At 53.8% G+C, this 15,784-nt stretch overlaps 1 protein-coding gene across 9 annotated transcripts in view; it reads right to left on the minus strand.

The window, feature by feature from the left end:
- Positions 1-15,784, minus strand: part of PPFIA4 (PTPRF interacting protein alpha 4) — a 203,484-nt gene that overhangs the window by 75,507 nt on the left and 112,193 nt on the right. For all 9 annotated transcript variants that reach the window (XM_045014809.1, XM_045014808.1, XM_045014807.1 and 6 more), the window contains exons 3-5: positions 3,803-3,904; positions 2,596-2,760; positions 301-375 (exon numbers count right to left, since the gene is read on the minus strand). In XM_045014809.1, coding sequence (XP_044870744.1) covers positions 301-375; positions 2,596-2,760; positions 3,803-3,904 — 342 coding nt within the window. The remainder of the gene's footprint in view (positions 1-300; positions 376-2,595; positions 2,761-3,802; positions 3,905-15,784) is intronic.

Below are 15,784 nucleotides of genomic sequence, written 5' to 3' on the forward strand. Positions count from 1 at the left end.
AGGCCAAAGGACCAGGAGCTTCCTTCAAGAGGATGAAGACTGGCCTCTCTCCTGGAGTTCACAGATCGAATGGGGTTACCGGCAGGAGTCGCGCCTCTGCCACCGAGCGGACAGATTCACTGTCCGATCAGATGCCTGCGGCTCCGGGCCGTACCAAAGGGGCCTGGAGGAGCGTCGGTGTTTCTTTCGGCTGCAGCGAGGGGTTCCAGCCCCGCAGGAAGCACACAGCTGCCCAGCACAATGTTGGTAGCAGACGAGGCCCCGCAGGCCCCGGGGAAGGATCCTGAAGCCCCCTCTTACCTGTTGATGGGCACTCGCCAGCTGCTCTTCTAAGGTTGCCACTCGTTCTAAGGCGGCTCGCAAGCGCTCTCTCACCTGCAGGCGTTCGAGACAACGGGAAAGGTTGTTACTTAGCTGGGTGGGCACTGCTGCCTCCTCGACTTGGCCCGACTCCCTGCCCAGGCCCAGCACGTGCTGGGACCCAGGATCACTCCGTTGCAGCATGGTACTGCCAATCATCAGCCACGGGCCAGAGCCGGAAATGGCTGCAGGAGGAAAGCCTGGGGGGGGGTCACTGACAGATTCAAATCTATGCTTCTCCCACGGTGCCTTTCCACTGAGGGCTGAGCATGGGCATCACATCGGCTCCCCCTCCCCCGGCGCTGTGTAAGCAGCATACAAGGCGTCTCATCACCAGGCTGCCCAGGAGCCCCAGCTGCTCAGACAGGGCCCAGGATTTTGTCCCGTCTATATAAGTGGGCTATTCCCATCCCACTTGGCTCCAGCCCTCTCCCCTGCTAATTCTCCTCCTCTCCCCACCTCCAGGCTCCCTGGGTTGGCTTTCCGGGGAGAGCTGCGCTGCCAGTGCCAGCACCCCCAGCCGTCTGTCCGCAGCATGCAGCAGTCTGGAGTCGGGGCAGCCCGGGGGCCGAGCAGAGAGGCATCCGGGGCCAGGGTATCACTGCAGGAGGGGTCAGCGTCCCAACACCACTGACAGGCACCCCAGCCTAATCCTGTCTACCTCCCAAGAGCCGAGCGCTTCACCAGGGCGCCCAGCCAGCGGCGGGTCCCAGAGATGTTTACACGCGAGTCTGGACTGTGCCTGTGCCCTGGAGCTGTGCTCCGAAGAACCTGAACCAGGCCTGTGGCTACAGTGTAATAGGGTCACTGCCTCGCTGCCAGCTCCCCTGGGCTCTGGGCGGAACCAGCAGTGCTTTGGGCAGCTGCTGCATCATCGCAGGGGAGAGGAGACAGCAGCCTGGACGGCTCCTTTGCCCACTTGCCTGCTGGGGGAGCCCCTGGGAGAGCAGGAGGGGTGCTGGCTCTGCAGGCCAGAAGAGGAGAAGCCAAGAACCAGCCACCAATGATGTCTCTGAGTCTCTGCCCCAGGCCAGGTTAGAGCAGCCCCAGCTGGCAGAGGTCCCCAATGGGAGCGGCACAGGGCAGAGGATCTGCCCCTGAGCACTGATGGCGGCCCATTGGCTTTCAGCCTGCAGGGACAAGACACCAGGGCTCTCAGATGAGCCAACTCCTTCCAGATGACCAACCCGAACCTGATCCCCCTACTGCCGAGCCCTACCATGACTTTGAGCCCCCACAGCTATCTGAACCCTCCCAAATCCCCCGCCCCAGGAGCCAAACTGCTCCTCTGCTTCTCCACAGCCGCTGACAATGCTGAGACAGGCCCAGGTTTCCAAGATAAAAGTCTGCCCCCTGACCCACCAGGGAGCAAGAGGCCCCTCTGAGCAGGTCTAGCACCAGTCCTGGGCTCCCAGCTGGGCACCGTGCTGCCAGAAAGTCGGCCACAGCTTAGGGGAGTGCCAAGGACAGTCAGGACAGAGCAAAGAGCTGAACCCGCCTAGCCTGGCCAAGAGATAATCTGGGCAGCGGCGTCTCTCGAACGGGCATAGGTCGTTTAGGATAACACTAGGGGCACAGTCAGAGGAAACGAGGTGATATTGAGAAACAGACACTTACAGGATCAGTTCCTGTGAGCGAGGGGCTTCAGGCTGTGGATGGGTTTCTCACGGGACAGGGTTTCCAGGACGTTTAAAACGAGACAGGAGGGATCCCTGCAGGTAGGCTCTGCCAGCCCGTCCGTCCCTAGCACAAGCAGTATGCAGGAAAGGCGGGAGCTGACGCTGCACAGTGCAAGTGGCTTGGAAGCACTGTGTTAAGCAAGCCAATGCCTGCAACTCTCTGGCTGACCCACTTCTGCCAGGAGAGCTCCGGATAAAAATCCAAGGGGAGGGTGATCTCGCTGCCATAATGCCCCACAGGACTGCAGAGATCCCTGCGGTCCCACTCAGGGAAAGACGTCCCGCTGCTTAGAGACAAGGAGGTTCTGCTTTGCACAGGAGAAAAAAAAGGAGGTGGGGACAGGAATGGCTTGAGGGTTATTTCTGGGACCTGCCTTCCCATAGGCCTCAAGTCCAGCCTTCTCCATCCATGAACACAGAGAGGGAGGGGGCTGGATGCTAGCCAGGCAGGGCCAGCGAGAGCGCGGGATACAGAGTGTCCCAGGTGCAGGGCAGCTGGCTATGGGAAGGGGGCAGGGCCCCAGCTGGCTCTGGGCCCCTCTGCGGCACAGCTCACCTTTTCATCCAGTGCTTTGTGATGTTCGAACAACGACTTCAGCGCTTTGAGGACTTCCACTTCGCTGGAGACGCCGGATGGGGACTGAGCCTGCCGCTTCACCACCGTCATCCTCAGCGAGCGCTCGTGTCTCGAGACCAGGCACTCCAGGTGCTCCAGCAAGAGCTGCAAGAGAGGGAGGGAGAAGCCTTCACCGCCTCCCGTGGCCCCACTCTCCCGTCTCAGCCCAGGGGGCTGGACAGGCCGTTTCTTTCCTGCCCAGTTCCAGAGCACAGGCCACGGTGGCACAACACACGGCAGCCCCTGTCTGGGCGACCAACCCAGCTCCGCAGCACAGAGCCGGGCACATGCTTTACCGCCTGCCCAGTGCACAGCGGAGGCTACAAACGTGAACCCACTTATTACTTGGGAGGGAGATCTGGAGACCCCTCTTCACCTAGCTGCAAAGACCAGTAAGCCTTTGGAGATCTCTCCCACGATGCATGGAGCACCCACCCTGCCTTATGCTCAGACCTGGGGAAAACGTACGGTAAATGGCCAGCAAACACAGCCACAAAATCTCCACCGCACGCTCACCTCACCCCGGCCATTGAAAATAAACACCGTGTGGCTAAAGGCCACACTGCCCAGATCTCTGCTGCACGGCATCTTTGCTCCCCCAAGCTCAGGCCCCAGCAATGCTGAGAGAGGAAGGGTCGTTTGAGCTGAGGGGCTGCTGCAGAGTGAAGATCCTTAGCAAAGCTCAGGGCCCAGGGACCAGCAGAGATTTGTAGAGCATAGGACTAAGGTTCCTCTTTAGTGCTGTGTGTGGATCCAGGACAGTCAGAACAGCCCGTATGGCAGTCCATATACTGCAGTGTAATCAGTATGAACTTAACGGGGTTGTAGAGAAATGATGGGGGGGTTCTTTTCCCAAGCCATACAGAATGAGATCCCGCCTACGGAGGTCCCTAGGGGACAAACTCCAGAGAGGTTCGCTTTCTCTGCGTCAGCTTGCCCAGACCGCTACAAACCAGAGCGTAAATGCACAGGAGGAAGACAGCACGGGGTTTGCATAGCAACTGCTCTCACTCTGCCTAGCTCTCAGCGGTATTGTTAGTCCCAGAGTTGGGAACCACTGGGGTTTTTAATAAGCACCTCAGCTCACATAGACTTAGACGCAGTCAGGTCTCAGGGCCAGGGACGGACATTATTCCCCGTGACTTACCCTGGTGTTATTCCGCTCGGCTTTCAGCTCTGAAATCTCCTCTTCCCTCTCCAGCAGCTGCTCTCGACAGGCACTGAGTTCTCTCGTCAGCGTGGCAAACTCCTGCAAAAGGGCACAATGCTACGGTGAGCGGAGAGGCTGGGCTCTGCCCCAAGAGGAGGTGCACTGTCCTGGTGCGTATCTCTTCAGACTGATGTATGAGGAGGACACAAGCGAGGTCCCAATCTGCTACTTTGGGGGCCTCTGACATGGTTTAAAACCACGATACCGCCAGAATGATGCCAAGAGCAAACTCCCAGCCAAACACCATCCTCAGCTCAACCGGACAGACAGCCCCTTCCCGAGCAAACCTTCACCCTCCTCCAGAAATGACTGCCTCTGTGGGACTCCACCATCTTTAGATGCCCAGGGGCAAAACGGGCCTTGCTGGGTACCCTGCCGTTAAACCAAGGGGGGTCCTAGATCTCCGCCCCACTCATCATGACTGCAGCAGGGAGAGAGGCCAGCTATCAATCCCCAACTGTGTAGTGCTTTTTAGGCTAAAACCATCACCTTACATTTGACCCACTAACCAACCAGCAGCTAGTACAGCCCCATAACACTAGCTCCGCATGCTCCCTGTAAGGGGAGCCCCTGCCGTCTGCATCAGCTTGACTTCCAGGGATTGTTGTACGTGCTCTGGCCAGAATTTACAATTGAGCTGGCCTGCGGGCTCAGGTTATGCAGAGTGTGACACTGCATTCCATATTCCTTATGAAAATACGCTTATGATAGGAATATGACATAACTGAGATGTACTTTATGCCGGATGGCTCACATGAGGTATCATTGGGAGGGTTCTGATTTACTGAATGTGATTATCCAATGTGCCTGGATCATTTCTGTATCCGAAGTAAGAAATATTGATTCTATATCTGTATTGCAGCTGTGCTACTTTGGGTGACGCCCACTGCTAACACTTCAGGTACAACAATGGAAAAGCCAGACAGGGTGGATGGCCCATCAGCAAGAACAATGGACTGTGAAAAGCTTGGCCTTCCTGTGGATCCTCCATACTGCCCCTGACTCATGGACGCTGTGATCCTACAGAATCAGGTGGTCTTGTCACCTGATACTAAAACATTACCTGGGACTTCTTGTAACTTTCCATTGTGAGGGAAGGAGGGGGTCAAGTTTGGGAAACAGGATTCCTGCCTTATGTAAATCCAATTTACGGGTGGGGAGGAAGGCAAACGGGGCTCCTCCTTTCCATGGCCTGTTTGCCCAAGAAGAAAGACTGCAGAAGGGAAGGCAAGGGAGGAGTCCAGACTGAGACAGGGGTCCAGTCTGAAAAGGAATAACTGGAACTCTGAACCACAGTAACATTGGAAACTGCCTGCAACAATATCTAGGGTGAGAAATGCTATTTGTAACCAATTGCTTTAGTGAAACTAGCTTAGTTTGCATGCTTGATTTCATTTGCTTAGTAATCTGCTTTGTTCTGTTTGCTACCCATTTTACCACTTAAAATCTGCCTTTTGTAGTTATTAACATTTGTTTTATTTAGAATATAACCCAGTGTCTGTAATTTCTAACGAGTGGGGGGGGGGGAGAAGTTGTGCACATCTTCCTCCACATTGAGGGAGGAGGCGGATTTCATAATATACCTGTGGGTCTGCACTCCAAGGGAGGTGAACATCTGAGTGCTGGAGCAAGTCCCTTAAGCTGAGTCTTCCTAGAGCTGAGTCTTCAGCTGGATGTGGACCTGCCTGTGTGTGTATGTGTGTTAGAGAAGGTTTTCAGGGCCTGGCTTGGCAAGACAGGTTAAAGGGGGACCAGGCTGGCAGAATAGGTAGACTCAGTGGTATCTCAGCACATCAGGTGGCTTCCCCAAGGGTCCAACCCTGGGCGTCACACAGAGAAAGAGTTAATAGGGGATTCCCCTGCCCTGTCTAGCCTCCCTCTCTACCAACAGTGGAGAACAATTCTCCAGAGATAATGGAACCACCACAAGCTCCTCTTGGTTCAGATTCCAACATCTCCAGTTTCTTCACCCGCCTCCCTGGCTCCCCTGCAGTAAATGCTCTCCCCCGGGAGGACTCAATTGGCACTCACATTGCTCACCCCGAGAGAAATGCAGGCAGCCCCATTCGCCGTCTAGACAGGAAGCAGCTCCAGGGCTCATAGGACAAGTGGTGCTGGAGCATGTGTCTCACAGCAGCTCCACTCAACCCAGCCCACCAGCCTCCTACACCTGTCTGTGCCATGCAGGATGTCCGGTCTAAGGTACTTCTATGGCCTCCAACTATCCAAGGCCCTTGCAACTTTTACCCCGTGTGGCAGGGCAGTGCTGAATCCCCATTGTACAGATGGGAAACTGAGACCCAGAGAGGGGAAGTGACTCACCCAAGGTCACACAGGGAGGCTGTGGCATAGTAGAAAACTGAACCTGGGTCTCCTAAGTCCCAGATTCCCATTCTGAGCCACCTTTGCTCAATATGTTGCATTTGACAATCTAGGTGTCTGCCTCTGCAGCAGCAGCATTTGGAGAAACCAGGGAGAAATAACCACGTCAGGTCTAAGGGCTGGAAGCAGAGGATCAAAAGAGCAAGAAAGTCTGAACTGCACTGAGCACCCATCAGTACATCACAGTAAATCAGGCGTCCGCAGACAGGGCAGAATCTGGGGGGCTTTAGTGAGGGTCTAAACACTAGCCGAGCATTTAGAAACAGCTTAGAGAGCATTGAACAGGGGCTGTCTCCACAGTTCCTTAGCTGCACTGTGCACCCAGGAGAGCAGCATTTGCCCAGGCAGCTCTCGTTAGGTCTGCTTGGCCACTTTGCATAAAAACTGAACCAGTGGAGAGAAATACTTAAACTGAGCAGCACGTGTCATTGTGAGCACATTGGCCCCGGGCTCTGCACCGGCTGCCGATGGCTCTCTGGGTACAGTTTGAGATGTGGACTTTGAGCTACGGAGCCCTAACCCGCCCGGCACCTGCTCCAGAGACTGCCTCTCTCTCCACTCCACTGGCTTCGGTCAGCACAGGCACGCCAGCTGGAGCCCTCTCGGTTTACAAGAGCGGTCTGACTTTGGACCGACTCCGAGGGGATAGCTCAGTCAGTTCCTACCCCTCCCTGGCCAGCATGCTCACCCTAGCTCTCTCCCCCGCCCCCCACCCACCCATAGAGAGAGGCTGACCCACACCTGCTGGATCTGATCTTTACCACTGTCTCTCCTCTAGCAACCCCCCTAATGCGGAGGCTGGTGGAAAGGAACTCAGCAATGCAGCAGTGCATCTCCCCAGGGATTGGTGCATCTACTCACGGCCCTGGGCCAAACTCAGGTAAGTCTAAGCTGGTGTAACTCACAGCTTCTTCCAGCTCCTCCAGGGTGTAAGTGACACCAGTTAGACTCCTGCCGACTCTGGCGCAGGGACTGCCTCTGAGTGTCTAGCTGCAAACACTGGAGTCCCTTGCTAATGTAAGTACCTGTTACTAGAGGGGCCTCTGAACTTAACTGGGAGTGTTCCCATGCGGAAGATCCTGAGTGCTGCGATCCAGTCTTGGAGACGACAACTCCCAGGAGGCCTTGGGGAAGAGAGACACCCAGGGGATGCGAGGAGAGCATGCAGTGGGCTCCATTTTGGGGGAGGAGTGGAGACTGCTTGATGGAGCTCTGTCCAAGCCAGGAGCTGTGGCTACACTGCTGCTAGGAAGCCAGAAGCTGCTGCTGCGAGCCTGCTGGGCCTTTGACCAAATAGGGAGCCTCAGAAGCTGTTGGTGGCTTCCCTGGAGCCAGAGCAGAGACTGTTGCTGTGCCCAGAGCTGACCGAGCTGGGCCTGCAGTGAAGGCAGTGGGAGTAACCACCACCTTTGTTTGGGAAAGTGCTTGCAAGATCATTCCGCCTCTTCTCCAAAGTAGTTGTTGACCTCTGGTTAAAACAACTCCAGTCTAACCCTAACCCTAACCCCAGTTTAGAGTTGTTCTGCCCCTTGTTGCCTTGGCTAGATGGATTCACTGGACCAACAAAGTGCTGTCCCCAGCTTCCAGCATGCCCACATGAGCATCCAGAACCTGAAACCCAGAAGAGTGCACACACTCAGGAGTGGGGTAAATGGGGGCAGTGTAAATTGGTTAATTGATTTATCGAACTGCCACCCACTGATTTAAATTAGCGGTGACAATTCATCTGAGTCTGTTACAGCGTTTTCCTAAGTTGTTAAGGAAAGATGTGCTCCCTCTAGTGTAAGAGTAGACTGTTTAGAATTGGGGGGTTTGATTTAAACCCATTGCAAAGATGAGCTCAGGTCCATTCCTGGAGGCTCCCCAGGCATGCTCTTGAGAGTGTACAGGGCCAGCCAGGTGGAGCCACCACCAGTTTTAATTTCCTTTACAAGTAAGAGGACTGCAGCAGAGGAGTGGACAGAAGATTCCCATCCAGCCATCAGTATCCCAAGATACTCCAGATTTCATAGAATATCAGGGTAGGAAGTGACCTCAGGAGATCATCTAGTCCAACCCCCTGCTCAAAGCAGGACCAATCCCCAACTAAATCATCCCAGCCAGGGCTTTGCTACGCCTGACCTTAAAAACCTCTAAAGAAAGAGATTCCACCACCTTCCTAGGGAACCCATTCCAGTGCTTCACCACCCTCCTAGTGAAAAGGGTTTTCCTAATACCCAACCTAAACCTCTCCCACTGCAACTTGAGACCATTTGCTCCTTGTTCTGTCATCTGGTACCACAGAGGACAGTCTAGATCCATCCTCTTTGGAACCCTCTTTCAGATAGTTGAAAGCGGCTATCAAATCCCCCCTCATTCTTCTCTTCTGCAGACTAAACAATCCCAGTTCCCTCAGCCTCTCCTCATAATGTGCTCCAGCCCCCTAATCATTTTTGTTGCCCTTTGCCGGACTCTTTCCAATTTTTCCACATCCTTCTTGTAGTGTGGGGCCCAAAACTGGACACACTACTCCAGCTGAGGCCTCACCAATGTCAAAAAGAGGGGAATGATCACGTCCCTCAATCTGCTGACAATGCCCCTACTTATACAGCCCAAAATGCCGTTGGCCTTCTTGGCAGTAAGGGCACATTGTTGACTCATATCCAGCTTCTCATCCACTGTAACCCCTAGGTCCTTTTCTGCAGAGCGGCTGCCTAGCCATTCGGTCCCTAGTCTGTAGCAGTGCATGGGATTCTTCCTTCCTAGGTGCAGAACTCTGCACTCGTCCTTGTTGAACCTCATCAGATTTCTTTTGGCCCAATCCTCTAATTTGTCTAGGTCCCTCTGTATCCTATCCCTACCTTTCAGCATGTCTACCACTCTTCCCAGTTTAGTGTCATCTGCAAACCTGCTGAGGGTGCAGTCCACGCCATCCTCCAGATCATTAATGAAGATATTGAACAAAACCAGCCCCAGGACCGACCCTTGGGGCACTCCGTTTGATACTGGCTGCCAAGTAGACACGGAGCCATTGATCACTACCCATTGAACCCGATGATCTAGCCAGCTTTCTATCCACCTTATAGTCCATTCATCCAATCCATACTTCTTTAACTTGCTGGCAAGAATACTGTGGGAGACTGTATCAAAAGCTTTGCTAAGGTCATGGAATAACAAGTTCACTGCTTTCCCCTCATCCACAGAGCCAGTTATCTCATCATGGAAGGCAATTAGGTTAGTCAGGCATGACTTGCCCTTGGTGAATCCAGGCTGACTGTTCCTGATCACTTTCCTCTCCTCTAAGTGCTTCAGAATTGATTCCTTGAGGACCTGCTCCATGATTTTTCCAGGGACTGAGGTGAGGCTGACTGGCCTGTAGTTCCCTGGATCCTCCTCCTTCCCTTTTTTAAAGATGGGCACTACATTAGCCTTTTCCCAGTCATCCGGGACCTCCCCTGATCGCCATGAGTTTTCAAAGATAATAGCCAATGGCTCTGCAATCACATCAGCCAACTCCTTTAGCACCCTCTGATGCAGTGCATCCGGCCCCATGGCTTTGTGCTCATCCAGCTTTACTAAATAGTCCTGAACCACTTCTTTCTCCACAGAGGGCTGGCACTTTACTGTTGACAACATCAGGCGCCCGGGCATACAGGTAAGCATTGCCTGCTCCCCAGTTACCCAGGGAGGAAAAGGCGGGTTATATTAATGTGTATCATCCTCATATACAGATCACCTCCAAATCTGACCCACTGAGGATGTGAGAAGGTGGAAATCAGAATAGGGTGGGGGCTACTTCACCATACACCGATTTACACCTTCCAGGTAGTCCCTTTACTTGTTGCACTCCTGTTCTGGCACCTCGGCAGGCAAGTTACACCCATTGAGACTCCCTGGGGCTGAGATTCAGGGGGCCAAATTCAGAGGGGGGGCAGGTAAGGTGATAATAAGGGGATGCAAGGCTAGGGGCGTCTACATTAGCGTAACGTACGTGACTTCACTGGAGCCAGATTCCACTGTGAACTTGGCCTTTTGCGCCCATCCCGCGACTGACTCTTGGGAATAGCGATAAGGTGGTCAAGTTGCTTTCCTTTCTTTTCCCCTTTCTTTGAGGGTAGAGTTAAGAGTAACTTTGTCGCTGGCCGAGAGCCCTTGCAGATTAGAGAACCGTGTGCCAGATCTTGTTCTGACTGTAGATCTCAGCTCATGTATAGAAGGCTGGACTGCCATAAGCTTTCCAGTCTAAGCAGGGATACCTATAAGTGGATTAGAAAGTGAAACAGGGAGGCCTAATAGTGGATCAAATTAAGAATGATTATAAACAGAGCTTGGAAACTAACCATAAGGAGACCTGCCTGGGAGGGGATCCCCAGAAAAAGGCAGCTCCGGACATTTCAAATCTTCATGGCTCATATTAAAACCCAAAGTGCAGGTAAGCATAACTAGGCAGACAGAGCCCCAACGACCCGCTCCCTGGCTCACTGTTTCCCTCTCTGCCCAATGAGGATAATATGAAGTGCTTTGAGATCCACTGATGAAAAGCGTGATAGAAAAGCTAGGGATTCTTCCGGGGCCTCACAGAACTGGTATTACCTCCATATATGGCACTGGTGAGACCAGTATGGGAACACTGTGCCCAGTTCTGGTGTCCACACTTCCAAAAAAGATGTTGAAGAAATGGAAAGTGTGCAAGAAAAGAGCTACGGAATGATCCGAGGGCTGGAAAACCCATGAGAGACCCACGGCGCTCGGTCCTTTAGACTAGCGGGACTTGGGCCTGGTCTACACTAGGACTTTAAATCGAATTTAGCAGCGTTAATTCGAATTAACCACTCAACTGTCCACACCAGGAAGCCGTTTAATTCGACCTAGAGGGCTCTTTAGTTCGAATTCGGTACTCCACCCCGACGAGGGGAGTAGCGCTAAATTCGACATGGCTATCTCGGATTAGGCTATGTGTGGATGCAAATCGAACTTAGTAGCTCCGGGAGCTATCCCACAGTGCACCACTCTGTTGACGCTCTGGACAGCAGTCCAAGCTTGGATTCTCTGACCAGCCACACAGGAAACGACCCGGGAAAATTTGAATTCCTTTTCCTGTCTGGGCACTTTGAATCTGATGTCCTGGTTGGACATCGGGGCGAGCTCAGCAGCACCTTCAATGATGCAGAGCTCTCCAGCAGAGAAGTCCATGCAATCCCAGAATAGAAAGAGGTCCCCAGCATGGACAGACCAGGAAGTCCTGGATCTGATCGCTGTGTGGGGCGAGGAGTCTGTGCTTTCGGAGCTGCGCTCCAACAAACGGAATGCAAAGACCTACGAGAAGGTCTCCAAAGCCATGGCAATCAGAGGATACAGCCGGGATACAACGCAGTGCCGCGTGAAAATCAAGGACCCGAGACAAGGCTACCAAAAAGTCAGAGCGGCAAACGGACGCTCCGGAGCCCAGCCCCAGACATGCCGCTTCTACGAGGCACTGCATGCCATTCTAGGTGGGTCTGCCACCACTGCCCCACCAGTGACCGTGGACTCTGAGGATGGGATAGTGTCGACGGGCAGTTCCTCGGCGATGTTCGCCGATGGAGAAGATGAGGAAGGGTTTGTGGAGGACGACGCAGGCGACAGCGCTTACAATACCGCTTTCCCCGACAGCCAGGATCTCTTCATCACCCTCACAGAGATCCCCTACCAACCCTCCCCGGCCGTTAACCCGGACTCAGAATCAGGGGAAGGATCAGTCGGTAAGTGCTATAAACATGGAAACATTTATTTTTTAAAAAACAGGAATAAAAACTATCTAAAAAGTTTTCCATATAAAACTATATAAAAAGAAGGTCCACACATATAGGGATGGAACAGAAATCCTCTTGGGACACTTCCACGAAGCTCTCGTACAGGAGCTCGAAAAGCCTCCGCAGGAGGTTCCTGGGGAGAGGTGCCTTATTTGGTGCTCCGTGGAAGCACACTCTTCCGCGCCAGGCCATCCTAATGTACAGCGGAATCATTGCCTCCACCAGCATGGCAGCATACGGTCCTGGTCTGTGCAGGGATTCACGCAGCATCCTCTCTCTCTCTCTCTCCGAGTGACCTGCCTCAGGGTAATCTCGTTCGTCGACTGCTGCATCTAATTAGGGCAATTAGTGTACTGTTACTATTGTGAATGCTTGACTTTTACTTTGCATAGCAAGGACCTTCGTTTAACAGCCACGTGTTGGAGGCCGCAGAGGAAAAGCATTCAGTAATCTTTCCCGGGCACAGCCGCGAGGGGCTGGAACAGGGTCAGACTTCATGCTTTCCAGATTGCCTTCAGCGGGAGGGCACAGCTATCCATTAACTGTTAAGCAGCCTATAGTGTAGGGCTTACCAGGCCTGGCTGCTACACGGATTCAGCTGTACCGCCCCGCTTGTCCGATCTCCTGTGCAAGACCGCAGCCAATGAAAGCGTATTCCGAAATCTCAAACTTGTCCTGAGAGCTCGTGAGACTAGGTGCCCTGTATGGTCTTGTTCACAGAAACTGACTAGACTGTGTTCAGTGTTCGCAAACATGTATCTTTTCAAGGAAATCACTTCCTTTTTCCCATCACACAGCTGCGGCTCTTTCACGAACTGCCCCGGCTTCCCCCTCACAGAGGCTGGCGCAGATTAGGCGGCGAAAGAAAAAGACTAGGGACGACATGTTCTCGGAACTGATGGCCTGCTCCAGAGCCGAGGCGGCCGAGCAGAGACAGTGGAGGGAGACCCTATGTCAGCACCAGCGCTCACACAGCGAACGGGAGGACAGGTGGCGGCAGGAAGACCAGCAGGCGACTCAAACGCTGCTTGGGCTAATGAGGGAGCAAACGGACACGCTCCAGCGCCTTGTAGATGTTCTGCAGGACCGCAGGCAGGAGGAGAGAGCCCCCCTGCACTGTATCTGCAACCACCATCCCCCGCCACAAAGTCCTGTCCGACCCTCACCCAAAATAACAAGAAGGAGGGGCGCTAGGGGCCGTGAAAACTGTCACTGCACCCCATCAGAGCGCTCATGTACCACACAGCTCTCATGCCATAAATTTTGAGAAGTGCTTCCCTTCCTGGATCACCCAGTCCAAAATCCAAGTTTCATCCCCCCACTGTGTAGTTGAGTATTAAAAGTAGTTTGTTGTTATTCACTGTTCCCGTCACGTTTTTCTTGTCAGAAGACTTTGTGTGAAGGGGGAGGGGTTTTTTAATTGCATAGGACAGCCTCCATTACCAGGGTACAGACTTGGGGGCAGGATCAACAGCAGGACACACACAGACTGCAGTCACTAGGCACCAGGGTCAGTCTGGGAGGTGTATGCTGTCCCGGGTCAGTCTGTGAGGTGTATGCTGCCCCAGGGTCCTAGCGCCTGCCATCCACAAATGGCAAGGCAGGCTGCCCTTACCATGCCCTTCCACCCTAGCCACGAGCCTCTCCGATGCCCTGAGCCCCAGCAAGAGCCCTCATCCACGGACACATACTCACCCTTCCCACACACCCCTCACCCCTTCCTATGCCCCAACCCCCAGCCCAGAGCCTGCATCCAAACTCCGTCCCAAAGACGGCACCCCTTACCCCTTCCTGCAAACCCACCCCTTCCTGCACACCCACCTGCAACCGTCCTCCCCCCAGAGACCGCTGTAGGAGCAGGAGCCTGTCATTCCTCTAGTGTAGAAGCGGTCTGTACATCAGTGCACAACGTACCCACCACAGTCTGCGTCCATGTTTCAACCCTAGAACAGGAATTCATAATTAAAGAAAACTTTGTTAATAATCAGTGTTCCATTAAATTTATTTTAAAACGTGTGTTGGAAGGGGGGAAACCTGGAGAACGGGGTATGTAACCGCAGATCGAAGTCAACAGTCACTGAAACAGGCTCAGGTTCAGCTTCTCTGTAATTCAAGTGGACAGTCATAGGTTACCCTGCTCTCCGAGGAACCTAGCTTTCAAAGCCTCCCGGATGCACAGCGCTTCCCGCTGGGATCTTCTATCAGCACGGCTGTCTGGCTGAGCGTAATCAGCAGCCAGGCGATTTGCCTCAACCTCCCATCCCGCCATAAAGGTCTCCCCCTTGCTCTCACAGAGATTGTGGAGCACACAGCAAGCAGCAATAACAACGGGGATATTTTTTTCGCTGAGGTCCGAGCGAGTCAGTAAGCTCCGCCATCTCCCCTTGAGACGTCCGAAAGCACATTCCACCACCATTCTGCACTTGCTCAGCCGGTAGTTGAAGAGCTCCTTCTCACTGTCCAAGGCGCCTGTATAGGGCTTCATGAGCCAGGGCATTAGCGGGTAGGCTGGGTCCCCGAGGATCACTGTAGGCATCTGCACATCCCCAACCGTTATTTTGTGGTCCGGGAAGAAAATACCTGCCTGGAGGTGTTTAAACAGACCAGAGTTCCTGAACACACGTGCGTCATGAACCTTGCCCGGCCACCCGACGTAGATGTTGGTAAAACGTCCCCTATGGTCCACCAGTGCTTGCAGCACCATAGAAAAGTAGCCCTTTCGGTTAATGTAATGGCTGGCCTGGTGGGCCGGTCCCAGGATAGGGATGTGAGTCCCATCTATAGCCCCACCGCAGTTTGGGAATCCCATCGCGGCGAAGCCATCTCTGACGACCTGGACGTTTCCTAGAGTCACTACCTTTGAGAGCAGTTGCTCAACGATTGCGTGGGCTACTTGAATCACAGCAAGCCCTACGGTAGATTTGCCCACGCCAAAGTGGTTCGCTACTGACCGGTAGCTGTCTGGCATTGCAAGTTTCCAGAGGGCTATGGCCACTCGCTTCTGCACAGTCAGCGCTGCTCGCATCCGGGTGTCCTGGCGCTTCAGGGCAGGGGACAGCAAGTCACAGAGTTCAAGGAAAGTGCCCTTACGCATTCTGAAGTTTCGCAGCCACTGTGATTCATCCCAGACCTGCAGCACTATGCGGTCCCACCAGTCCGTGCTTGTTTCCCGGGCCCAGAATCGCCGTTCCACACCATGAACTTGACCCATTGCCACCATGATCTCCACTGCGCGGCGTACCCTGCTTTGTGAGAGGTCTGCACCACTCTGTGACTTCCTGTCCTCACCGTGCTGACGGAGCCTCCTCGCCCGATTTCTCAGCAGCTGACTGTGGAAGAGGTGGACGATAAGGTGCGAGGAGTTGACAACGGCCATAAGTGCAGCGATGATCGCAGCGGGCTCCATGCTCGCAGTGCTGTGGCGTCCGAGCTGTAACCGACCAGAGAAGGGCGCGAACAGATTTCCCGCCGGCGCTTTCAAGGAGAGAGGGCGGGAGTGACGGTTGAATGATGACAGTTACCTAAAACCACCCTCGACACATTTTTTCCCCCAGCAGGCATTGGGGGCTCTACCCAGCATTCCAATGGGCAGCGGGGACTGCGGGAACTGTGGGATAGCTTCCCACAGTGCACCGCTTCCAAAGTCGACGCTGGCCCCGTTACTGTGGACTCAGACAGTCGAATTAGTGTATTTAGTGTGGATACACAAATTCGACTTCATAAGGTCGATTCCACAAATTCGAGTTAAGTAGATTCGAAATAGTCT

This window comes from Mauremys mutica, chromosome 4, assembly GCF_020497125.1.
Source record: "Mauremys mutica isolate MM-2020 ecotype Southern chromosome 4, ASM2049712v1, whole genome shotgun sequence".
NCBI classification, from domain to species: Eukaryota; Metazoa; Chordata; order Testudines; family Geoemydidae; genus Mauremys; species Mauremys mutica.